The 26233-nt window shown below is 43.1% G+C and overlaps 1 protein-coding gene across 2 annotated transcripts in view; it reads right to left on the bottom strand.

The window, feature by feature from the left end:
- MTMR2 (myotubularin related protein 2) overlaps positions 1 to 26233 on the bottom strand; it is a 65421-nt gene that overhangs the window by 26399 nt on the left and 12789 nt on the right. The window contains exons 2-3 of one of the 2 annotated variants that reach the window (XM_075491063.1): positions 16222 to 16327; positions 255 to 330 (exon numbers count right to left, since the gene is read on the bottom strand). In XM_075491063.1, the coding sequence (XP_075347178.1) occupies positions 255 to 330; positions 16222 to 16327 (182 nt within the window). The remainder of the gene's footprint in view (positions 1 to 254; positions 331 to 16221; positions 16328 to 26233) is intronic. The other variant, XM_075491064.1, reaches the window with a different exon arrangement.

Below are 26233 nucleotides of genomic sequence, written 5' to 3'. Positions count from 1 at the left end.
AATGCAGAGCTGTACAACCTACCTCATCACTCATGCTAAGATACGTTGAATTGCCTTATATTTGCTCCATGCTAAGAGGAGACATACAGTTATCTTAGCTCCTGTGATGTGCAATAACTTGATTAATGAAACAACCTGATCGTGGTTCTCAAAACATCAGCAATTTGCTGTTGTTGGTCAATGACCACCAAGATATTTTGCTCTATCGATATTCTATTTGGTCAGCAAACAATAAGAATTTCCGCTTCACATACCCATGTCTTTAATGGTTTCTCCTGGTAGCAAAGGTGGCTCTTCCATTTCAGCCAATTTATTAGTCTCCCTCAGGACCTAGGCAAAAGATAGAGGTAGAAAAAGAAATTCATTATATTTTCACAAACAAGAAGTTTACACTTACCTGCAACAGGTCAACAATATCAAGGACAACAAATATTCAAAGATCTTGAGGTACTGCCTAGTGTCTCAGCCTCTGAAAGGTCAACACAAAGCATGTGAAAGACCTCCATGCAGTCCTTGAGCATACCATTGGGCCACGCACAAGTGTTTAAGCAAGGGTGTCTGCAATGGAGAAGCTGCTCGAAGCAGGCTCTGTGTTTTGGCAGCACGCTTCCCAGGTGGCTGCCTTTCATGCTCCAACCTTCTCCTCCCCAACCCATCATCACGAGCCAAACACTCTGTCCACACAGTTATACACAGAACCAAAGGGATCGGTTCCTTTCCCGGCTGAAGTGACCAACTTCAGTTACCATGATACTATAAACTATTAAGTAGAGTGATTTCTAGTTTACACTGAGGAAAGTTAAAAGGGACACCTTGTCACACCACTGTCTTCAATGAGGGTCCAACAACTGCAAAGATCCTGATTTGGCTCAGCAGTAGTGACTTGTTACAAAGGTTATATTTTGATAGGCATGTATAGGAGGTACAGTTTCAATTTTTTTTGGCTGCCAAATGACCCCTCCTCCACTTTTCCTCGGGATAAAGTTATACCACAGGGCATTACTTTTCACAGGCACAATTGCATTTACACAAGGGTTTTCACAAGAACAGCTGCCATCACAAGCAGATGGACATTTTAGGAAAGCACGGCTGTAACTATGAAAGCATAAACTGAAATCTAAACCTATGGTAAGAGCTAGGGGAGAAGAGCATAAGTAAGTGACCATGATTAAGGCTAAGTCTATGTGGCCAAATGTAGATGGATTAACTCATATTGCCCATGCCTCGAACCAGCCAAATGGCCACAACCACAGCAGCACACCAGTTGTTTGACCTAGTAACACGGACAGAGAGCAGGTAAGTTAGTCCAGACTCTGCCTCATGCTGTAGCAACCACAAGACTTCGGGTTTAAAGTTGGCGTGCATCCCATGTGGTGGAGACAGGCAGGGAGAGCTCACGTCTGCTCACAACTGAATGTGCAGTTGCCCAAAATGCTTTCTTTACCTTAATGCGAGCAAAGAGAAAGAATTGTTTTAATTTGATATCAGGAAATCCCTGCAAAGAAAATTCAAAGACATGGCCTAAAGTGGCACTCTAGAACCTGACACGTCTGTGGTCAACTTTCATGTAGGATCAAGCCAGAGGGAGAGCCTCAGGGAAGAAAAAATTCTCTAAACTATGCAAAAAAAAGAAAACAAAACCCAAAGAAACCCCATGCCACAACAAAAGCGCGTTCCAGCATTTGCTCACAAGAGATTGCTGTATAGATGAAAAGATTAACAAGATCAAAGCCTTCTTGAGAACAAGATGTACATTTTAGAAAATGCATTCAAAAGACTCTTTTTAAAAAAAAAAAAGCAAGCACAGTCCGGCTGCCTAACAGGAATGTCACAACTGCACCCGCTTAGGCCAGCTCTTACCAGGGAGGCTGCCACAGCAGCCGGACCAGGGTCTACAGGATGGGTAAAGGGAGGTCACCATTGACAGAGCTCACACTGGCAGCACTGAACTTGCGGGAAAGCTTCTCCTCCCCCACGTCAGCAACACCAGTAAAAACAAGGTTTTGCTGGTATAACTAGCAGAAGTCTATGCTGAGGACTTCTCGTCAGCACAGCTGTGTTGGCTGAAGATCACACATCCCATCAAAGCCCTGACTGACGGCCTCCCTGACAAAAGCCTGTGATGTAGACCCGCTCTCAACTCCTGTGTGTCGATTTTTGCGCTTGAGTAACAGCCTTGAAATTAGCAGGATAACATCTGGATTATGCCAAATGAGACGGAGGATTCTGGCTAATTAGTCCATAAGTGGTGGTCAGCTTTGTGGCCTTTTATCTTGGAAGGACATTAGTAAAAATACACTCTGCGTTCAGGACATGATCACAACTTCTTTGAGAAGGTCTGTACCCCAAATGGCAGCAGCTGCTGCTAGGATCACTTTGGTCAACAGCTGGACTTGCTGCTCTCCTGTAGATGTCAGCGGGAGCATGTCCAGCGGTAAACATTTGGAGGACTGGGCTGTATCTTAAGCCAAAACAAATATGAAATGAGATACATAGAAAACATTTGGTATGACAAACAGCTGCCATGATCACTAGGTGGGCAGTGCTCAGGTACTGCACGTGCGGGAGAGAAGGAGGGAAGAGGCAAGCAGTACAAAAGACAAAGACCTCCATGTCAACACCATTCTGCTAAAGACAAGGCTGAAAGCTTTTTCCGTTTAAAAACTGGCTCTTCTAAGTCTAATAAAATCCATCTGCTCACTCGCACTCTCTGAAATGTGGAGTCCCCGGGGTCAGAGGAAAGAATTAGCAATCCAAACCTGCACTCACTTCAACACAGGGCAGTGGATGGATGGCCTCCTGGAAGCACAGCACTTCAAGGTCAACAGCTTCTGCCCCATTGCCTCCCCCTCCCCCCCTTTTTTCCCTTTCTTTTTTTTGTACAGAGTTGAGGACTAAACTGTCATTTTCCCCATCCCCAAATGACCTCAGCCACACGACCTACCTCAGGTAACACAGCACCGACTGCCTTCGTGATGATTTCAAAGTCAGCACAAGCACATCACCCCAGGATAACAGTCACGCTTCCCAAGGGGCTGAGACAGACATGGTCAGAAAGCCCAGGACAAACACCTGTCTGCTGTGTCGGTCTTTGCAGCATCTGCCCAGCTCTAGACCTTGAATGAGCCTCCTAGCTGGAACGTGAACACTTGAAACCCATCCTGGCAGAAACCGAGAAATGAACAGTAGGCATTTTCCTGAAATCCACCTACATCAACGGCTCCTTAAAATTGATTTGGGGAAATGCAATCTGTGTGCAGCTGACGATGCCGGCAGCAGGCGCAGGAGAAGACATCTGGGGCAGCACTAAAGGATGGGGCTGGGAGGAGGGAGGAAAAGTGGGTGGGTAAGGAAAGAGGAGTTTTGGAAACAGATCAGGGGGAAGAATGGGATGGAACCATGCACATGGAGCTCTGGGAGGACACTAACACCATAGATGGACCTTCTGCCCCTTATATGACTAAGGAGATGACATGAAAAGCCCCTGCGTCTTACTGCCATTCTCCCCCCACCCCCCCAATCCAAAAATGGTTCATTAAACTGTCAGAAAAATCTTTTTTTGTACATTAGCCTACTTTCAAGACTCTAAAAATAACACTTCTGGGCCCAGATTTAGCCCTCTGCAAATCTTGCAAAAGAAAATTAAGAGCTCCAGTGCGGCAAGGAATCAGGTAGGGGAGCCAGGGACACGACTGCGGCAGGCTGCAGGAGGGTGATGGCTGGCTACTGATGCATTAACGCTATTGAGGCAGGTATCATATACATCTGTAACTGAAATGTTTCACCTCTGTGTGCCTCAGGTTTTTAAATTGTTCACTGGGAACAAAACCAGAGAGAGCTTTGAGATCTGCAATGAAGGTTGCAGCCACAGCTGGGCAGAATCAGCATTGCTTAGGAATAGGACCACGTTGATGTAGAGCCACACACTGGCCGTATCTGTCACAAACGTCACTAAGAAGGTTTCTGTAAGAAACAAACACAACTACCAAAAATCGGTAGATTGCTTTGCCTTACCTCTAAGCCAAACAAAGTCTTTGTTATCTTTTCCTCACAAAAATGTTATGCTTGGTAACTGAATCTCCGGGGTTAGTTACACACCAGAATAACCTTTATTTCTGTCTTCTTTTACCGAGTTAACATAACCTACCCATTCCACCCATCAGCAGCTCTCCCTCTAGATAAAACAGCTCTCTGGGATGCTGAGCATGGGAGTACCTTAGCACCTAAACACCAGTCCTGCCTCGGCTTAGAGAGGGTGTGAGGACTTCATGCCACCACCTACCTTTGTTCTCTGCTCAAGCAGCGACTTGGCAGAACAAACCCACACTTGCTACATTTAACAACCGCTTCTCTTACTCCAGGATCCCACCTTGTGTTAGCTCCAGCCCACTTACCCATGGCTGAAGGTGCAGAGCTCTCTCATGACCTCCTGCCTATAGCACCCAAGGCAGGAAAACCCCAATGCTGTATTGTTGACACAACCTCCAGATCTCAGCAACAAAGCAATCACCTCCTTTGCTTGCATGTCTGGGGTCAGGGAAAGAGGTTTAGATCCTGCTAAAAAGGTAAGACCGCTCCCTGCCTCTTCCTTTACCTCTTCATACTGCGATTCAGGATACCGCAGTTCTGCCAAGCCTCTCCAACCATGTGTTCACACTGCCTCCCAACACAGCAGCCAGCATGCTGCTCCAAAAATCCCCCTCCTGACTGACGTCCCTGCACGACGCATGCACACAGCTCATCCTGAGCAGCTACAGCCAGCTCGGGGCGGCACAGAGATACGTTGCGCCATAACTCTAACTACAGGGTCTCAGAGGTCTGCGTATCACTGAACACTGCTCCAGAAGGACCTGAGAGAGTCCATGAAACTCTTATTTAGGGTTTGCTTTTGCCTGCGAACAAACCTACTGATATGTTTTCCTCTTGTATAGCCTGAGAGGTGTTTGCCTACCAGCGGAGCTGCACAGCCAGGATGACAACACAGGTCCTGTGCTGGCTGAGGCCAAGCCAGGATTGCCTCCTCCTACCCAATCTGCCAGCGTCGTAATTGCTCCCGTATCTAGTTCAGTCAAGATGCCTGGGTTAGCTTAATTGCTTTTTTAATGGTTGTTTTTCCATAACCTGCATCATTTTGCCAGGACTGGCTTGAGGCATGACTACACAAGCAACTCAAGGGTTGTAACCAACTCAGCAGCCGGACTGACTAGGGACAGTAACTTTGTCCCTGGACACTGACATCTGCAGCACAAGCCTCCAGATAACAAAGATGCACGAAGAGAGCACCTGAGGTCCCTCCCAGCTATTTTCAAGTTATTGTCTTCTGCTCTTTCTCCTGAATATTTGAGTCCTGACACCCACAGACAAAGGTCAGGTTTTTTTGGCTTCATGCAACTTAAGGAGAGACTACAGATTTTCCTTACCGAATTGCTGTATAAGTTTTCCCAAGTCTGCATAGATTCTTCTATCCTGAATCACAATCAGAACGAACAAAAATAATCTTTTTTGGTTTAGACAAAATTAAAATGTACCCTTTTTGTGATTTTTTTCCCCTCTGATCAATCTCTCCTTGGTAACCTCCTACACACTCCAAATCATTTTGCACATTTTGAACAGATTTTTTATGACTAAAGCCACAGCGCTGGTGCGACATGTCCGACCTGACACCCTGACCACCTTGCTCCTGCATTATTCCTTTCCCCAAAACCACATCTGCCTCATCTATTGAAAAGACAAGCTCTCCAGGCTGGGAGCTGCTTTTGTTCCAGCTACATGCAGCCCCGTTCTGTGTTTCCTACAGCAGGAAGCCGGTCTCTTAACTGGTCCCTTGACATAAACATATATAACCTGTTGTCTACAGACAAACATTATACACACACACACACAAAAGCACTTTGCATCTACAGCCCCTGAATTCACAGGCTTGGCACATCTACTTCATGAGCACACACTGGTCAGCAGCAACAGGCGAGATATACACTGCAGGGACAAGAATGTGCGTGTTGTACATGTGCACGTGCAAGAATATACACATAGAATTAGCAGATTTTAAAAATATGTAGCTTTTCAAATCATGGGTGAAATAGGGATTTGAAACTCAACAGCCAAGTGAAAGGTTTTTATCTCCTACAGGAAAATATTTGTCTGGTACTTCACATTTTAATGGACTACCAGGAAACATTCTGCTTGTAGTTACCATACCTAAACTTTCCTCTCCCCCCCACCTTTATTTTTAAATGTCTTTCTCTCAAGGACTGGCACATGATTAAATGCCCTCCTGAATCAGCACTCTTGCCACTCTGCAGGCAAGGTAGTCAGCAAACCTCAGGAATATCCATTTCATCTAAAACTGGAGATCCACATCAGAGCTAGTCACCCTAGGCACTCTGTTCACCCAGTGGAAAGCAGGAGACCTAGGAGATTCACCTTTAGGATGAGTGCCTTTCTTCCCACCAAAGGCTGAGAACCAGGGCAAGTAACTCCAATGCAGATCTGGTAGGGGAAATCCCATCTCTGGTGCTTCACTGCGGCCAGTGCAGCAGTGCCCAATCTCCTGGACATCCCGATACAACTCAGAAGTCACAACCTGTACTCTGCAGAGAGGTCCAAACTTACTCTGTGCAGAGAGGCAGCAGGAGATGAGCCAGGCCATATCCAAAAATTGCATGAACTTAATCCAAACAGGCATGACTCCAAAGCTTGTAGGATAGGTCTTTTTAGCTGAGTTACCAGAGAGAGCTTTTGGGTCAGAGCGGGCTCCTTTCTGCTGTCTCAGAGAGCCACGTGAGGGAAGTCAACCTTTCTGCAAAGGCTTAGCTATAGGATTATTTTTACATACTTGATTTTTTTAATCTATTTTCTTTGTAAATCAAGAGCACAACATATACACTTATGTAACCAATGTTCTTCTCCTTTCAAATGCCTTTTGGTGGTCTCACACCATGTTCACCTATTCCTTCCCCTGAATCCCTTGCACTCCATCCCTTTCCTCTTTCATGGCTGTTGCGATAAAGGTCAATCGACAAAGGACAGTGCCACTATGGCAGGTGTATCAAGATTTATCATTACCTCAATGATGGTGTAAAAACCTCTGAAACAAAACAGATACAGAAACTCTTTCCACTCACGTCAGAAAAAAACCCACAGAGGTCTAATTCTGTCCAGCTGATGTTGACAGAAGCTGCAGAACTGACACAAATCTGTGCAGCATCAAGACCTGTATGCTTATTTAGGCTAATTTTTAATAGGTGCATTGGTTTCCTTTCTAAATAAAACATTTCTTACAACAGGAAAAAAGGCACATTTTTTCTATCATTTTGCTGCTTAGATGCTTCTGTCTTCCCAATGATCAATTAGAAGGACTGCAAAACAGTAGCCGTGCTTACGTGACAAATCCTCCTGTAGACTGCAAACACTGTACTACTTTGGAGAGATTTTCAGCTGCCATTTATGGCTATTTCAAGTGTACTTTGAGAAGACTTATGTGCTATGTATTCTACTGGAAATGTAATAAAACATAAATCGACCAAGTAAATTAACTTTGTTGATTATTTTTTAATCATTAAGAATACCACAGCAGAATGACTAGGGGAAAGACAGCAGTATTTCTGCATGACACAGGGACTTTTCTGAGGATTATGACCAGATGGGTTGAAAAACTATGTTAGAGACATTCAGACCAGCAAGATATTAATTGCAGGGAAATGCTTTGTGTCTTATTCTTTTGGGATATTAGAAATTCAAAGGGGAAAAGACAAAACACCATGGACACATGGATCATTTCAGAATAGTACACAGAGAATCAAATACACTGTCCAAAGACCACATCAAGCCCATTCAGCTCCTAAGAGAGAACTCAGCCAAAGAACTCCCAGCTTGGTTAAAAAAACAACACAAGAGGCATTTAAGTTATCAATAAAGTGTTCTGACAACAGACCATCTATTACACTACTCTGAAGACACTAATCACATACAATGTATACTGCAACTGCCTTTTAACTATGCTTTCCTAGTCTCAAAAAAACCCCTGACACAACTAAAAAAAAAAAACAAATCATAAACTGTGATCTCTACCTACTGTGTATATTTTGATAAAGTATAAAAAGGCTTGAGAAATCACTTGCTTACTTACCACTGTCTTGAAAATCTTTACAAAGAAGCTGAAGATTAGTGTATTTAAAAAAGAAGTAATATAAAGGGTAATATAAAGGAACTTTTCTGGAGAAGGAAGTAGCCACCACGCAGTGTTTCCCTGGGGTTTTCTGCTTTGTTTTTTCCACGATGTACTTCTCCACTCAGACCTGAGCATCCAGTGATGAAGAACAGTCTCTCTGGGCTGGTGAATCTCCTGGGCCCTTTATGCACAAGTACAAGGCAAGGCTTAGAAGCTCAAAGGAACACATTGTTGAGGGCCACTTGTTCAACCACGGCTGGCTTGTCTCTTCAAGTTTGTATGGCTTGGTGCCTCAAGACAATTCTCTCATTAGGCTCTGACAGAAAGTCGTCATTGACTCAAAACAGTAATGCTCCCTGGCACAGAAGGTTGCAGATATTATCTATTCAGACAAGTCCAACATTTTTTAATACAGAACCTTCTTCAGTGCCAAGGGTTCCACACACGTCTTGAACGACAACAGCTCTGTTCTCCACTGGTTGCTCAAAAACTTTGGACAGCACATTAGCCCAACTCTATCCTTTCTTTATTTTTACTATATTTTGTTCAGCAAACAACTTATAAGGGAAAATGGATTAAAATTTTCAAAGGAAAGCATTAAATTAGTTTAGTGAAGTTCATACCATCAGTCCTAAGTAACAGAAAAACACTGTGACCAAAGAGAGTTATAAATTCTACCAACTAAAATAAGTCACAGGCGAGCGTCTCTGTCACCAAGAATTTAACTTTGGAGTTTAGTGATATGCAAGATAAGAATTCATGATACAAGTAATTACAATGAGTAAACAATCCTACACAGGGGAACGACGATGTTTCATTCGGTGCAAAAACATCTACAGAAAATCAAATCTTGGCAGGTACTGCATGCAGTCACAAATCCGCATGTTCCTTTTAAATACCATGCTTGTTCATTCCTGCCTGATTTGTGCTTCAATCTACAAAACTATAACTTTTGTTATAGTTTTGGGGGGGGGGGGGGGGGAGCCATCCCTTACCCAGTTTTACTCAGCAAAAGGAGAATTCTTGCACTTCGTAGCCAGGAGAAATAAGGCAGTCAATTAGGAAGAGCTTGAAAATATTTTTGAGGAACATCTGAAGGCCATTTGCTTATTATCCTTAGTTTTCCATTCCTAATAGATGGCAATCATAAACGCTTCCAGAGATTTCCTTCACTGTGCATTACTTCACATTCAAACATTCAGGTACTTCTATATAAGAAAAATTAGCAACGCTTGCTGCCTTTGCTCTCTTCTAACTAGATGAGCACTTAGGGAGTATTATTTCCATGCAAAGGAGACAGAAAACTGACTGCATCTGGCTTTTCCCCCCCATCTAATTTGCATGAAATCAATATTTTGCAACCCAAAGGTTGGCTACTCTGTGTGTTTGTTTTCTTGAAAGGGGGAGGTGCAGAAAAGGACTTACTGGGGAGAGGAGCAGGGAGGGCAGCAAGATTTTCCATCTCTCAGGACAGTTTAAAAATAAAAAGATCGTAATTCTCATTAAATATATAGCATTTACAGTCCTGGAAACTGGAGTCCTAGAAAAACATGGCAATGGCAGGGGCTAAATTCCAGTCACTCATGGGGCTGTCCTGGAATGACCACACTTATGGACAAGAGCATCATTCATTCTTCAGAACCAGTCCTTTGTTCCTTTGTTAATCGACAGCTTAATGCTCCAAAGAAGAAAGGAAAACGGTTTCCCACAGACACACACACGCAACTCGTACGGCCAAAATCAGAACTTCAAGATAGTTAAAATACTTTTCCCCATAAGATTTTCCTACTTCTTCTCTGCTGCTCTTAAAGTCTCTCGATACCTTTGATAACGTAAAGCGTCACCTATTCTTGGATCTGGTCTTGATTTCAGTCCTGTGTGCAAAGGGACCTCTGGAAACACTACACACAGACCAGGTAAGGACTACTACTGCCTGCATAGCTTCTACTCCTGTACACCTGCAAAAAATGTGAGGTGCACCTCCGTGTGAGAATATGACTGAGCCCAAAGCGATGACACAGAGAAACACACATATGGTCAAGCCTTCACAGAGTGACAGTAAAAAGATGAACTGTTTATTTTATTTCACTGCTGTATCACCAGTTCACATCTAGCCAAATCTTTTGTGACCACAGGTCAATTATCTTCACCATCTGGTGGTTTGTGCAATATGGTCTGTAATTTAATAGCAGCCACAGTCCAGTGCACTGGGAAGGAAAGCTGATATTACAGAAGACATCTTTGCATTGGCTATGAACTAGTCTTCTTACGGGCAGTCCCATGAGAAGAGTCAAGGGCCAGTCTGAAACAGGAATACTTACCCACATACATCGCTAAGCAAGGATGGTGCTGACTGGCAGGGCAGAAAGTCTTAAACTACCCTGGAGGTGCTTAGACAGACTTTTTTCACGATTTAGTGCTTCCAAACTAGCATCACTCACTAACTGAGAAGTCCCTTAAAAGCCAAAGTAAAAAACATTGCTTAAATGAGTGCTTAAAGTTTAAAAAGTTATGCCGCTCTCTAAACCCAGCTCTTGTTGAACATGTGTTACACATAACCGAAGCCTGACACGCTTCCTGTGTTGGCAGGGAGATAGCAATGGAAAAGCTCACTGAGGCTAGTTTTAGTGATTTACAGCAAAGGAGGGGGGGTGGGGAATCACATCTTTCTTCAATATGTTTTTCTACTATCAATATACATGTTCTACATAAAACCAGTCTAAGCCACTTTGCACTAAAGCTAGACTAAGGTAACACAAAGGTGGCAAAGGCAGTGACTGGCATTTCAGTTAATCCTGCCCAACATCACCTGAGAGACAGGATTTACCTCAATTTTAGAGGTCTACATCTGGAGAAAATACCCTGAAGTCTCTGCATAGTCAGAGGAGAAACACAGCAGGTTTTCAAATGAGACAAAACTACACCTTTACTGGAGCACAGCTAAAGCTGGGATCCACTCTGAGAAATCAGTTGCTGCCCCTCAAATAATGTTCACAACATTCTGCAGCAAGGACTTCTCTAGCTCAGCTACATAATGTTCTCACCTAGCGTGGGCATTTCCTTAAAGCAGAGATAAATCAGATCATAAATGACCTATTTCTTTCCATCAACTACAAAGGAATTGTGATTGGCTAGCTTGAATGCAGACTTGCTCAAACAGATTTCATCCAGAAAACCTAAGGAGACAGCGATGGCATCCATTTACTGTCTTGGAAGGAGAAGGCTCCTTTATATACTTTCTGTCATGCATCAGTTATGTATCTTACAAAATAAACCACATAGGCTTGTCTACAGTCTCCAACCATACACACGAGGGATAACAAATTAAGTTAGGCAAGCAACTCTGTTTCTTCCCTTTTCTAACCTTCGAGTACTGGGCATGCTATGATAATGCTCTTGCATCTCATATATAAACCCGTTGCAAATCCACCAATTCCTCGTGTATTAAAGGAGAAAATTATTAAGGACGGAGCAAACAATCATGGAGGATGTGACATATGCTTGTAAAATATTTTGCTGGACCTCAGAGGAATATCAGGAATTGTGGATCTTATTGTTGCCCTCAAACGGAAGAATGGTATAGTGGTCACAAACAGCAACACCAAGAACAAAGATTTGAATCACTTTTTCTGAAGGCTGCAGAACTAAGCATGTGATGTATGGGTCTGCTGTACTGGTTTCCTCTATCCACAGAATGGACTAGAAGCAAGAAGCAACATAAGAAAGCCAACATATGAGTTTCCATCCTCTGGTTCAGGTTTTCACTGTATACAATCCAAAACCAAACACAATGGACCTCCACAAATTTTCAGGCAAAGGTACTGTTCTTAAGGGAAGTGGCAGCAGGCTCTGCTGGCCACATCCACTGCTTCCCAACTGCAGATGGAAGGGATCCAACCCTTTTATGACAGCTACTCCAAAGCTTTGAACGCGGTAAACTTCAGGCATTATCCTATAAATCAACAACTAAGCCAAAATGAAAGTCCCCACTGATAAAAGCTAGAGCACTAGCAAGAAGACTTAAGAGAAGTACTATAAACTGCACAGATGTATCTGCCCACAGGCACAGGAGAAAACACCACCTATAGGACTTAGGAGCAAGTATCTCACTGTACTTTAATAACCAACTTCCCAGATCTGTAAGAGAGATTTATGCACCTCAATCCCTTTGGCAAGGTTGGCTCTAAGGTGTTTTTAAAATCTCATCCCAAATTACAAAGTATCTATGAATTTCCAGCTCATTTTCACTTCCAACTACTTCAATTCTATTCTTGCCTGATCTATAACTTATGTTAAAACATATGGCAGTGTATTTGCTAAAAATTCCCTCCAAAAGTGCATTCCCTAAATCAATTCTAAACAGCTTCAGATTTGAGATCAGGAAGGGGGTGGAGGGGAGAACCTAATAGTGCTTTGTTGTTTTTCTGTTGGGGTTTGGGGTTTTTTTCTTCTTTTTTTCCTGTGAAGCTAACTGAAGCAGCCAAAAGTTATTTAGTTAGTTTATGAAGTGAAAATTCTATAAATTTTAGTGGAAAGGCAATTTAATCTTAGTTCCAGATATTGAAATGCTCAATATACATTAAAAAAAAAAACCTTCATAAAGGTTATTATTAAATGCTTTGGAGAAAGATTTAGGAAAAATACTGCACATGTATTCAGTAGGAATCCCCAGTGGTTGTCTGATTTACCTCATTACACACATGCGCGTGCACACACACAGAGTGTTAATTGCACTCCAAAAGAAAACTGCAGGCACAGACTGCAAGAAATTATGTGGGTCCTTCCCTTGGTTCCCTCCTCCCAATGGACGCCTACTATTCTTCTAAAAATTCCCCACAGAAAAAGAGAGTGCTAATTGTAGCTATCACAAAGTGTTTTTCCATCGTCACAGAAATTTAATTCCTAAATTTGAGTCAATGCACACGCAGAGGCAGAGACCAAGTAGAGGTAGGAGTGATGATGGATCCACGCAGCAATTCATTCTAGCAAGGAAAATTTAAATACACATCAAGAGCATAATCCCATAATTGGCAGATCCACTTCAAAATCTTGAAAAGCTTATTTTCAGCCTCTTAAAGCTAACTGATGCAACACCCTCCTGTGAGAACACCACGTAGCCCAGGCACTTGTCTCCCATACCACAGAGTTACCACAAAATGCGCTGGTTCCCACTTCAGGGCTTATTCTCTTACACTTTTCCAGGAACAATGTGGGACTTCTTTTTGTCCTCAGAAGAAATAAGGTACTTAGCTCAAATCTCAGTACCTGTTAAGACTTGGAAGTTCGTGCTGTCTTGTGCCAATCAAAGCTGCACAAGATGCTCAGGCGTGTAAGGAAAGGGCTAGAACAGAGAACACTCTCATGCCACTGTATCAGTTAATGGTATGACCTCATCTGCAATATCAAAGGCAAGGCCACATCTCAGAAAGGTCAAAGAAAACAGTAAGAACAATCAGGACCTTGAAAAATCTCTCACAGAACTGACTTAAAAAAACCCAACTTGCAGAACTGCCACATAACAGAGATGTTAATTCGGAGAAAATTGGACAAAGAATGATAAGCCTAGAGAGAGGATGTCTGTGCTCCTTGACTCAAGACCTGAAAGAAATCAGTGTTAGCTGATCACCACTCATAATGAATCTTCCATTTAGGAGCTAGCGCTAGGCTCCAAAAGCAAGCCCAGGGAGCAAACTGTAATGCACTAGCACCGACAGCGATTGATTCGAGGACAGGTTGTGGGACTGCAGTTGCAGTCCCAACACAGTACCAACACAAGAGGCTGTCCACAGGTAGAGGACAGATCTTCATCCCACCTCCCAGTCTTGTTCTCCAGCATCAAACACTCTCAGGAATGAAGAGAGAAATGGTTAACACATTAATTCCTCTAGGAGAGATAAAGTCAACCCATATTAGTGGAAACTGCCCCTTTCTCCCTCACCCTAATACAAGTAGGACCATGGGAATGCATTTTCTCTAGGTCTGCTTACCATTGACAAGCAGTCACTCCAGTGTACAGGCAAGAACCAGCTTTATGCCTACACACAACTGCATCACAGCCACTCACACCACCTCTTCAAGAGCAAGCTTTAGGTGAAGTATGGCAGGCTTATGCCAAATTCAGGCCCCACAGAGCTGATGAAGGTTAAGAGCAAGAAGCATTTTGCCAGCAGAGGCATGTGCTCACGCTTGGCCTGCGGTGCCTTTATTCTAAATAAGTAATTCTCTGCTTTACCATCTCTCCCTTAAACACTATTCTAAAATGAAAGGGGAGCAGCATTTGTTCCAAGCATGGCAGAACTTTCGTTTGCTGAAAAAAAAAAAAAAAAAAAAAAGAAAAAGAAGAGGGCAGGCTGTGAAGAAATCACTCTGCAAACTACAGGAACTGTGGCACAGCAATGAAGTATAGGCTTCTAATGCTAATGGCCTCCAGTAAACAATACACATGCACCTTCTGCCTGAAAAATGTATCGTGCAGCTAAGTGAACATTCCTCTGTGGACATTGTTTTTGACTGCTAGTGGGTACAGAGGCTCTGTTGGATGGGGAATGAGACAAGCCCAGGAGAGCTGGAATCCCTGCCCAGACAGCTTACAATTCACACAGATTAGGTGACAAAAGGGGGGAAAGAGTTACAAGATGCAATCAGGGTTACAAGGAAAACATGTTGAGCTAACTTAACCACCAGGAAGGAAAGACAACCTCGATTCTAGAAAAGAAACGTTGCTTCATTCTCTACTTCTAAAAGTAATCTCCAAGTGTCACAAAAACTGTGAAAAGGCAGTTGAGTTGTGCATCAAAACTGGAAAAAGAAACCTACTTATGCAAACTTTAGCAAAAAAAAAAAGTTTGTGTAATTTTTTTTTATAATATTATACAAACAGTTACAGCTGTAGCAGTATTTGCAATCTTCTGTATATTCATATCAATGAATCACTTAGCCTCAGCCTAAAAACTATGTTTTCTGCATGTTGGAGTAACTGAACATCCCAACTTCACAGGGGAAAAACTTCAGACATATTACAAACTTTTTACCCAGGCATGTTCTAAAGACTATTTTTTGTATCCATAGGTAAAACATATCAACTATCATTAGATTACACATAAACTACCGATTAATTTTCAAATCTTAGCTTAATATTGGCTAATAAGCTGCCTTTAGAAAGAAACATTCATGTTCTTGCCACTTATGAACAGGTGGACTTTCTGTTATTAATTATGCATTACTGAGACAATACTCATGGGACAAAAAAATTATCATGGTTGTCAAAGGAATTAGTTTTGCATTTAGAGGTTTTTATGCAATTTCACTGTGTTTAGATTTTACAAAGCTGCTCAACCACAGCTGAGAAATGCTAAAAGTCATTCCTAGAATGTACCAACACCAACAGTTTTATACTAAGGGATGTTTTTTTAAAGCAAAGGTGTATCAGCAAACCCCTTGGTTTCATAAGAGGAACATACAGATAGCTTTCAAAACTCCTGTGACACTGAACTAGAACTTTGAATTTATAATTAACTAATCTAATAACAGACTTAAAAGAGCCTTGTTTGGACCTTTTTATGTCAGAGCAATTTATTGTGACAGAAGATTATTTTTATCAGCTTGGAGATAGCAATCTTTCTCTGAAAGAAGATACTTCCAAGGACTCAGTGTTCACAAACAAGCAGGAGTTCTCAAGAGAGAACATCTCTTATATATAAACACAACATAAAAAAAGGATATACAACTGGCAGGTTGAGGATTTCACTTACTTAAAGCACTTAAAAGAAAACTGAGTTCCTTTGAAAATTCGTCTCCAAGTGTGGGTTGTGGAGTCAGCTTTTTGAAGATTAAACAACTTTATAAAGAAGGAAATAATATGGTAGAGATTAAACTTCAATTTCACCTGTTTGACTTTGGATCCTTTCATGCTTTGGCTACATCAAATTTGGCATTAACCTGAAAGCTCACATTTTACCATACCCAAACTCACAGGAGCAAGAAATGTCCTCTGAAGGAGGCCACAACATAGATATCTTTTTTTTTTTTTTTTTAAGACAAAACATACATACCCTTAAATCTGGAGAAAAGTTGTCTGCCGAGGTGGAGACCGAGTCAGATGATATAGCAGAAGCAGATTTGGTGTGAGCAGAATGGTCCGAGTGAGAAGTGGAAGCACTATAAAGAGAAACACCAGAGCGTATCAAAGCCGTGCTCAAGAATGCTCAAAAGCCAACAAGTACGGCCACTCGCTTACAGCCGTATCAGGCATTTTTCACTATTTCTACCCCTTCCATTCTCAGTTATTCAGCCCTCAGCAGTGGTTTCAGAGAACCGGTTTTACTCGCCGTTGCCACGGATTACCAAAGCGCACACAATTCATTACCAAATCCCAGCTCAGACTGAGCCAACGTTATCACGATCACACACTTGATCAAATCCTAAATCACAGAAACTAAGGGCCTCCATTTCAGGCTTTCAGATGGGAGATATTAGTGTGCTGCAAGGGGATGAAAACAGACAGACTCCTGAACACATGCCAGCACAACTCCAATCTCAGCTTTACAACGGTGGAAGAAACTTAGAATAAAACTCTTTCCATCACACAACTTTCCTCCTTCAGGTGTAAGTACAACCCTCAGGAGAATTAAAAAGACTCTCTCAGCATACGCCTCTGGTGATACAAAGTGCGATTTGCTAAATAGCAAAGCAAAACAGTTATTTACTTTTTCGATACAGTTTTTCTAGTACAGCTGTAAGCAATTAAAATAAGCTTATTTTATAGCATGTTTATGCTGCGACCTCTCCTACAACCATAATTGCTTAAAATTAGCATTTGATAATAATGCTTTTAAAACCCCAGATGACTGTAAAGAAAGTTCCTCTGTGGTACAACGTTACTCCCTGAAGCCACAGTACAGCAGCAAATGCTGCCTGCGCCAATTAATTCCCACACTCTTACCGACGCCAGAAAGGTTTTACCTGGATATAAAGACACTCTTAAGGATCAGCTATCAGGCTTGCAAGCCTAGCCTTGGCCGAAGCAGAATACCAGCAGGAATATTACTGTCACTACTTGTATTAATTAGACATGTGACAACCTAGAAACAGCTATATCTGAGCTTCCAAAGGGCCTGGAGATCCATTAATTGTCTGAAAATTGTTTTGCTGCGGGTAAACAGCCACCAAAAGGCCAAAATGTTCCATTTTTATTTCTATTCTTTGGAGTTTGGCAAAGTATTGCACAGGCAGTGTTAAAAACATGGAGGACTACAGGAAAATTGGGGTCTTGCTGGGAGTCAGTCCTTTCTCTCCAAGGATTAAAGAGTATTGGCAACTCTTTCATCCTACAAAGTAGAAACTTAGAAATGGAACCTTCGGGAACAGTAAAAAATTATTTAAAATGAATTATAGTGGTGTGCCAATTGAATAGCACAATTCCACTGAATGCATTTGTTGTACACGGTTCAAGAGCTAATCACTCAGCTCTCCAACTGGCTCAACTCTTGCAGTGTTGCTGGGTAAACTCACGTCATTTCAGATGGACAGTGGCACTTGTGCACACAACGTTGCTCACACTGCAACAGCCCCAGAGTCTCCGTCCCCGGCAGAAGATAATCCTACACTAAAATAACAAGAACTGAACCTGCAAAGCCTCCTGTTCTTGTGGATCAAAGGGCCTCACACGTACACTGAATTTGTGTACAGTTTCACATTACAACAAAATTGATATAACGTGTATGCTGCTGCTGAACAGGCTGCTCACGTTCCCCTCTTCCTCCTCCTCTCAACCTGGGCTGCACACCACTGCCCCTCCACTGCACTGGACAAGCATCACTTGGATGCATGGTTCAACTTGCTGATCTGCCAGGTCAGTAAACTATTAATAAACATGAAGAGAGTCTTCTGTTGGATAATAGGGCTGATTGGATTCATTACATGGCCGTATAAATCATCGGATGCAGCGCGCAGAGAGGGAGCCAATCTGTATCTGGAGATGATGAGGAAGGCTAAGAGCACTTTGGCGCACAGCAGCCTGCAGGCATGCTAAATTAGGCTTAGCACTAAACCACATTTTTACATTACTTTACTCAAATGAGCTCAGACCCCTGGATGTGTTGCCTTGAAACTCCTTTCAGCGTGGTTTCTGCATGGTCAGCCTTCATCTTCGAAGCGTTCCCCCTCATGTTTGCAACTGTTTAATTAATTTCATTTTTAAAAGCATGTGGAAAAAAAAGAATCACAGTTAATCATTCCACAAAGCAGCACCAGTTTACTGTACAGCAACCTGTAAGGAGGCGGTACTTAAAGTTATTAACGAAGAGCAAGCAGATAGTGTCGATGCCTTTATCACTGGGTGACAACTCTGACTCCTGTCCCTGGGTCCCCACCATACCTCCTCCCACAGCGGGTCCAGGCAGGGGAGCCAGAGGCTCAGAGTAAGCCTCCAGAAGTCATGCTTTCTAGCTCCCTCCCCTTTTGGGGCCCAGAATTTTGTGTATTTAAAGGCATTTTACAGGCCAGGAACTCTGCTGAGTTTACAAGTCATTTAGCACAGGTGTAAATAAACAAGCAAGGGGCACACCAGCAGCTAACCTGGCCTGTGTGCACCACCCAGGACAGCTTGCTCACTGAGCAAACGTCGCTAAACCACTGAGCACTATTAATAGAAGCATTTGCACCAAGAATTTCACATCCTTTAGTCACAGAAAAGGGAGCTGGAAAGGTTTAATGGAGTGTGCTAGTCTCTCTGCCCCCAAGCTAGGACAAGCTACACCCAAACAACTCCTGAGACCTGTCTGTCTAACCTGCTCTTAGCAGCTCCCAGGGAGGGAGAGCGCTAACAGAAGGATCAAAATTTCACCAGTTTTTCTGCTTACACATCTTGTCTGCCCTTGTACATTCTCAGCGTCTACCTAATACACAAGCAGCGGTTATCTAATCATTGTTGACCAAAGATTTTTTATGAAATTGTTAACTAATTTCACTTCGGCAGGCCGAGGGGCAAACTGCTTTGTGCAGGAAAAAAAAAAAAAAAAAGAGGGGAACCATACTCCACAGCATGTCTGAGCTGTGAAAGTGTTTTGTGTTCATTGATCACGCTTGGCTTCAAGTGGGTTATAATGAAGGAAGCATTTGCATTTCAGAAGTGGATTTTCAAAAGCTCCCCACACCAGCATCCCTCTGCTCCCGCAGAAGCCACCAGTGAAGCCTCCCTCCAGCAACAGCAGCGAGCTTTTGGGAAGCACCGCCTGCACATACAGCAAACAATACCGCTTGGATTATGCGGCTCTGCGCAGTATGCATAGGTTGCATATGTTTGGCTCGCTGCCTCTATTCTCCTCATCCATCATTTATAGGGAGCCGAGACAGAACGAAGGAGCAGACAACCGAAACGCCGCTGGCTTGTGGCTCCCTCCTCTTATCGTCGTCAGGCAGTTGCGCGGCTCCAGCTCTGCTGCTTTGCAAAGTAATTAAACTGATGTCCCTGCATGCACATGAGAAGTTTATTAGCTTCAGTGGTTTAGTCAATCTCGAGCTCTCCTCTGCTGCCAATGCAAAAGGAAAGATCCTCAAACCAAGCAGTTTCATCTGCCTTTGCGTGGGGGAAGGGGGAGAGTGTCCTGCGGCCGACATGCAAACTCAGAGCGAGGAGACCAGAGCTCCCTCCACGCTTTGCCACCAGCCCTTCTGCATCATCTTGGGCAAATCATTTACTCCTGCTTCTGTCATGGCTTCTGCACCTTATCGCAGCTTCTGCCAATGTAAAGTTAAAGCTGTCTCATACAATACTTTTGGCAGCATGATGGGGTGCTTCTGGTATCAGCCTAAAATGCTGAGGACACCACTGAGGATGCTCTGTTCTCACAGGGACATACCCCCAAGACCTGTGTTCCATCAGTGAGACAACACAGAGCAAACCTGAGAGATGGCAAGGGCACGATGGTCAGATGTAACTGCTGGGTTCGGGGGCACCTGCCAAACACTTGGGAACACAGGTAGGTTTAACCAGATTTCAGCAAGGGTTAAAAATCAGTGGAGCTGTGCCAATCACTGTTAGCTGAAGGTCTCGTTCGATACAGCTTAATAAACATGCAAAGTAACGATACTATCTCTGAACCTCATTAAGGTTCTAGGAAACAACATATACTCAGGTTCACAAAATACTTTGAGTTCTTCCTACAGGAAAGAAAGCGAGTGCAGATGTTCCTGTGAGGAACCTGTGAAGACCAAGGACCTCTTGGAGCATTTCTCTTCCCATGCTTCAGGCCCAGGCAGGTCCACACCTTTCTTGCTGATGGATGCCTGTGTGAAGTGCCAAAAGAGACTCTACAACAGTTCAAACACACCTCCAGGGAAAGCACCTTGCTCCTGTGACTGCCATCTCTGTTTAGTCCTCTCCTTCCTCCCTCCTCATGCAGAAGTGGTTTAGGATGCAATTAATGCTGATATATATCTTTCATCTTAGTAATCTTTTTTATTATTTAAATGTATTTCTTATGGCCAGATTTTGAATGATAAATGAGTCTAAATGAGAGGTGTTGGCACAATGGTCTTGTACAGTATCTGCATGCAGTATTAACCCCTTGGCTATATGGAATGCATATATGCAACTAATAAGAGAATTACAATGGAAACCAAGCACAATGACTCAACTCCTGATAAAGCGTTCATTGTTATTATTAGGACTATCCCACAACATGCCAGATGGTTTTCAAACTTAATTCAGACTCAGACAGATGCCCTCCGGTGATTCTTGTTCAGGCAATTGAAAGGTATTACCGCATCCGCAGCAGACTTGAAGGTATGCCAGTGTGCTTAGCGTAAACTGTCAACAAAGATGTAAAGAAGCTGCAAACAGAAGTGTCGGAGACACGCAAACTTATCCTGTTAAACTATGAAGGTGCAGGGGAAATATTTTGGGGGAAAGCCGTGATAAAGTCTTAAGCCACTTCAAAAAGTATCATTAAATGACATCTGCCAGAGTCATCCAAGGCAATCTCTACCCTCTGACCCCTGCAATGTAAAAAATGTGATGTATAAGAAAGCCAAGGAAAAGAAATAAAAACTTATAGTTGCCATTTGTTTTGCCAACTGTTACAGAAAGAGTTTGACTATGAAGTTATTGCTTTCCTACTGTAGGGTTTTCCCCGGAAGGAGAAAGCACAAGTACAGCTTCTGAAGAGGGCGATTTGACCTCATGCGGGTCTGAGCGCGACACAGTGAACTCGGGTCAGGTGGAAGATGTGCACGAAGATGCGAGGGAAGTGCCAGAACCAAACTGTGAAGCCCTGCAGCTTTAACCTGATGCAGACAAATGCACCATTTATGCAGGACTGAATTCTCCTCCCTGTATCCTTACCCCTATTGTAGGGAATTTAATACAACATTCTTTGTACTCCAAACCCAGGATATTTCACTTCTCTCTCTCCGCCCTCCAGAGGAAAGAAAAACTCTTAGGAGATCTCTACGAAGAGCCTTCTGTGAACGTCAGGCCTAAGGATGACCACACTATACAACCTCTTCTCTTAGGCCATGTGACCCAAGAAGAAAGTCACGACAACCAATTTCATGTATCACACAAAACTTCACAACAGCTTCTGGCAAAAAATGGGACAAAGGTCATGACATTAATATGAAGGGTGATCTGGCTAAACCATCCCAGCAAGCTCTTAGAGGTGTCCCTCCTTCTGTTCAGCAAGGACATCAAAAATATACACATATATTCCTTCCACTACACTTCTGTTCAGCAAGAACATAAAAAATATACACATATACACCTTCCCAAAGATAAGAAACAATCCTATGCAGAAAGGGACTGGGTACGATGAGGGTGGTGAGACATGGACCAGGTTGCCCAGAGTAGTTGTGGATGCCCCATCCCTGGAAACATTCAGGGTCAGGTTGGATGGGGCTCTGAGCAACCTGATCTAGTGGAAGGTGTCCCTGCCCATGGCAGGGGGGTTGGACTATATCATCTCTGAAGTTCCCTTCCAACCCAAACTATTCCATGATTCTATGGGTAGCAACTCCCCAAGAAACTACTGTTAATTTTTGAGGACACTTGTTCAGACTTTGAAAACTAAGGAAGAGACCTTTGTCTTGCTTCAGAATAAGATACTGGCTCAAAAAACAAAACAAAAACAAAACCCCAAAAAACAAAAAACACCCCCACCCAAAAAAACCAGAGACAACAAAACGGGAAAAGAAAAAAAAAAAAATCAAGTTCCGATTCCTAAAGTTTCCCTCCTAAATCCATGAGCGGCAACCTGCATGAGTTTAACACCCAGAACTCTGCGAAAAACTGATGGGACAGGAAGGAAACACACCTCTGGAAAATACACCAATTTTATTTACAGCATATGCATAGGGCTCGAGGACACCTATTTTTTTGTACCAATGTCTTAAAATACTAACTTGGCTCACTCCTATAAATAACACAACCAAAATGCAGTCAGTGATGATAAAGTCACCTCTCCAGCACCTTCCTCCCCTGCCAGTACAAGTAACTGCTTCATTGCTTGCAAAGGTGTGCCAATTACTCAGACAATAATTGGCATGAGCTGCTCACGCCATTTCTTCTGTACCAAACTGAACGTTTTGTTTCAATAGTCACTGAACTGACATGGAAAACAGGTGATAAAATGCACCACTGAGCGATACAGTTTCAGATGCAGAGGTCATAAATGAGAAAAACACTGCAGAGGACAAATTTCCATTTCCTCTCTTCCGATTTTTTTTTTTAAAGTTTCTCATTATGTACATTCCTAAAAATTAATCAAGGTGAAAACCGCAAATTAATGATGACTAGTGGCAAATACAATATAATTTGGAAGCTTCAGATGCCAAGAGAGCAGGATCCAATTGGTTCAAATTTACAGCAGGGCCATGAATTGGAGCACCTGGGCACTTCTCTTAAAAGTATAATGACGCAGAGGTATTGAGCACTTCCCGCTCGCTTCCCAAATTCAAGCCGACAACTTTCCCTCCTCAATACTTTCAACATTCCTGTTTCTTTCAGAGAAGGAAAAAGAAATACTGAAAAACCTTCTGGGTCACATCAGAGCAGAGGGAGACAAACCGGTGCTTGTTCCCCATGAATATGACTTTGTCCTAGCTAGTACTGGCCTGGGATATCCAGCTGCTGCCCACATCAGGCTCTCCCATTTACAGCAGCTCTCTGTGGATCTATGCTAAGGCTAAGTGGTCCCCATAGTCCTTACCTGTGTGTATGTATATATATATATATATATATACCTAAGTGTACTCAGAAGTCCCTTGTATGCCCCTCTTCAGACAAGCACTTGAAAGCACGGCTGGCATCTGACCAAACCAGGGCCCTGCAGCAGGAGCAGGGCACTCTGCGCTGGCTTCCACTCCGCCACAGGGCTGTAACAGGCCCTGCCGCTGTAAATTAAGTTTTAGCGTCTTAACACCATCTCTCCCAGGTCAGGAATCCCACCGTGCTTGGCACTGTGCATGCCCATAATAACAGGCAACCCCTCTCCCGAAGAGCATACATGGACGGACAAAGGAGTAGTATCTCCAGTGAGCAGTGACTCAATCTTAATTCTTCACAGCAAAATAGAAAATCAAACCAAATCAAAACTTATTCTACTTAGGCAACAAGTACCAAAGGAAACTACCTATAGCATCCATGAGATGCATCCTTACCCCTTCCGAACACCCAGTACCCTCTTTTTAGGCACACACGCAGGACAGACAATTGCTACATTTCAGAAGTACATGGAACTCACAATTTTTCTAAACATTTAAAGATCCCACTTTAACCTCTGCTTGACCTGTAACAATCTCAGAGGAGGGGAAAAAAAAAAGCCATAAACAAATATGCTTTTGAAGGAAAGAAAAGCACCAACTGCTAGGCTTCCTCTGGCATTCAGAGGAGGCAGGCAGCTATATAATATAATAACATACCCTCTCCATTCAAAAAGGCCGGCAATGTCAGAGCTTAACAACATCTTAAAAAGAAGCTATTTCAGCAAACAAATCATTGTGCCTGTGTGTGACAGACCTAAAATAGCCCCCCACGCCACTTGCCTGAATGAAAAAGATTCACTTCTGTTGCCAAGCAAAGCCGGGTCTCAGTCCGACTTCAATGTTCCAAGGGAGGAAAATGTCATTTTTTAAAAGTTGATCCTTCTAAGTAGCATCCTGAGCTGAATATATAGTACATGTTTTCCCATGAGCCATAAAGAGAATGTCCTATATTTTGACCGTGAACAAGCTTTTCTAGGAATGTAAATTTTGCTCTCAATAGTTACACAATGGACTACAGTGTCACAAGCACCGTTCGTGCTCCATTAGTCATTCTTTTTTTTTTTAAACAGAAATTCACAAAAGGCCTACAGTGTGTGTAGAGCACTTGCTAAACAATAGGCTGATTGTTTAAAATATTTGCAAGATTCCGAGAATAGAAGGCCAACACCCAAAGACAAACCAATATGCAGCACGTAATTAATAACAGCAAGCAGCCCACAGTATCATGCTTTCATGAGTCAAACAATCCAGAAGGTAAGAAACAGGAAGAACAGCAGCTATCAGAGGCCTGAACTGATATCCTCTGATCAGCACATGGGAGATAACTACAAAATTATCTGTATTCATGAGAGGAACAAAAGGGGAGTTAGGTTTCTAACAAGCTCCAGGCTAGTATGGGATGGTGCTCAGCTACAAGGAAGAAAACAGAAGGAAAACCAAAAAATTATTTTTCAAGAAGTTGTTAGACTTCTGCAGGGAACTGACGTTTTACCTCTGTTTCACCAACTAAATTTCAGCCCATATCTACCAAGTCCAAAATTAGTTACTATCTCCTGAAAGCAGGCTGATAATCCAGTACTTTGGTCTGATTCCAGTTCCTAATGGAAATGTTTGGCTTGCAAAATCCACCACTGGCACAAATGCCTTTGCTTGCAGCATCAGGAGTTCAGGCACTGCGTGGTGGGCAAGGCAAGCAACTCACCTCCTGCAGGTGAGACACGATGGAAAGGAAGCCCAGTCGTTCTGGCTCTGACCTAGTGCTTGGGAGAAAGGTTTGACAGACTTCCCGGAGCTGGTGCGCACGTCTGGGTCTGTGCTCCAAAGCTTTGAGGTGTCCAATCACCAGGACAGACTCTTAGCACCAAAAATGAGACTATAAGGTGAAGAGGGGTTCAAAACACAACCCTGCTTACCGTCAACACAAACAAGGTTGCCTGCTAGAACAGTGCTCCCACCCCCTCATCTCTGCACCTTCCTACACATTAGGTTATTGCTATGCTTTTTGGGATCATTTGGGGTTGTTCAGAAGGAGCTAGAGCCTTTGTTTTCAAATATAAGATGCTGCAGAGGGCAGGACTGAACTAGAAGTGAAGAAGATCCTACCCCCTGCCCCCAAGAAAACAGTATTTCTAGGTCAAAAAACATGGCTGAGGGAGAGAAGTTCCAGCACCTCAAGCTTCAGATGGTTGAAGAAGTGCTGCACAATGGCAGAGAGAAAGCCATTAGGGAGATCACTGTTTGACAGGATGTCTGGCAAGTGACCTCTCAGGCTGTGAGGAATCAGCACATGCCCTGACCTGCAGCTTTCTCCCCCAAACAGCAGCGTGGACAAACCACAGCCAAGGGGCTCTCCATGCAGCGTGACTGCCTCTAGCAAAAAGGCAACTCAAGAATCCAAATCCAAGTGTTTCCTGGTGCTACAAGACCACCCGTGTCTCTCAGCCCTACCTGTGGAAGAAGCTGATTCCAGGGCTTGGGACATTTTGTGGCAGAGAAGTAAGAGACCTGGGTGGTGCTGCTATCTCCTACATCAGAGCAACCTCGGATTTACCACTGCACCCCACAGGAGAAAGAGGGCTGGCAACATCTAATTGTCTCCACAGGTACTTTGAATGCAGGAAAAAGTCATGATGGAAACCCTCCATACAGTTCAAAACCACTCTTGCAGTTTACCTATATTTATATTTAGCATATGAACTTCCACCCCCTTCCTTTAAGATATATTAAGCCAGAGAAAAACATACAAGTAAAAAAATTATCAGGATTTTGATGCAAATTCAGACAGTCCCATGATAAGTTGCAATA

This window comes from Mycteria americana, chromosome 1, assembly GCF_035582795.1.
Source record: "Mycteria americana isolate JAX WOST 10 ecotype Jacksonville Zoo and Gardens chromosome 1, USCA_MyAme_1.0, whole genome shotgun sequence".
NCBI lineage: Eukaryota > Metazoa > Chordata > Aves > Ciconiiformes > Ciconiidae > Mycteria > Mycteria americana.
The sequence above is the reverse complement of the archived record's forward strand: the minus strand, read 5'-3'. Positions and strand labels throughout refer to the sequence as shown.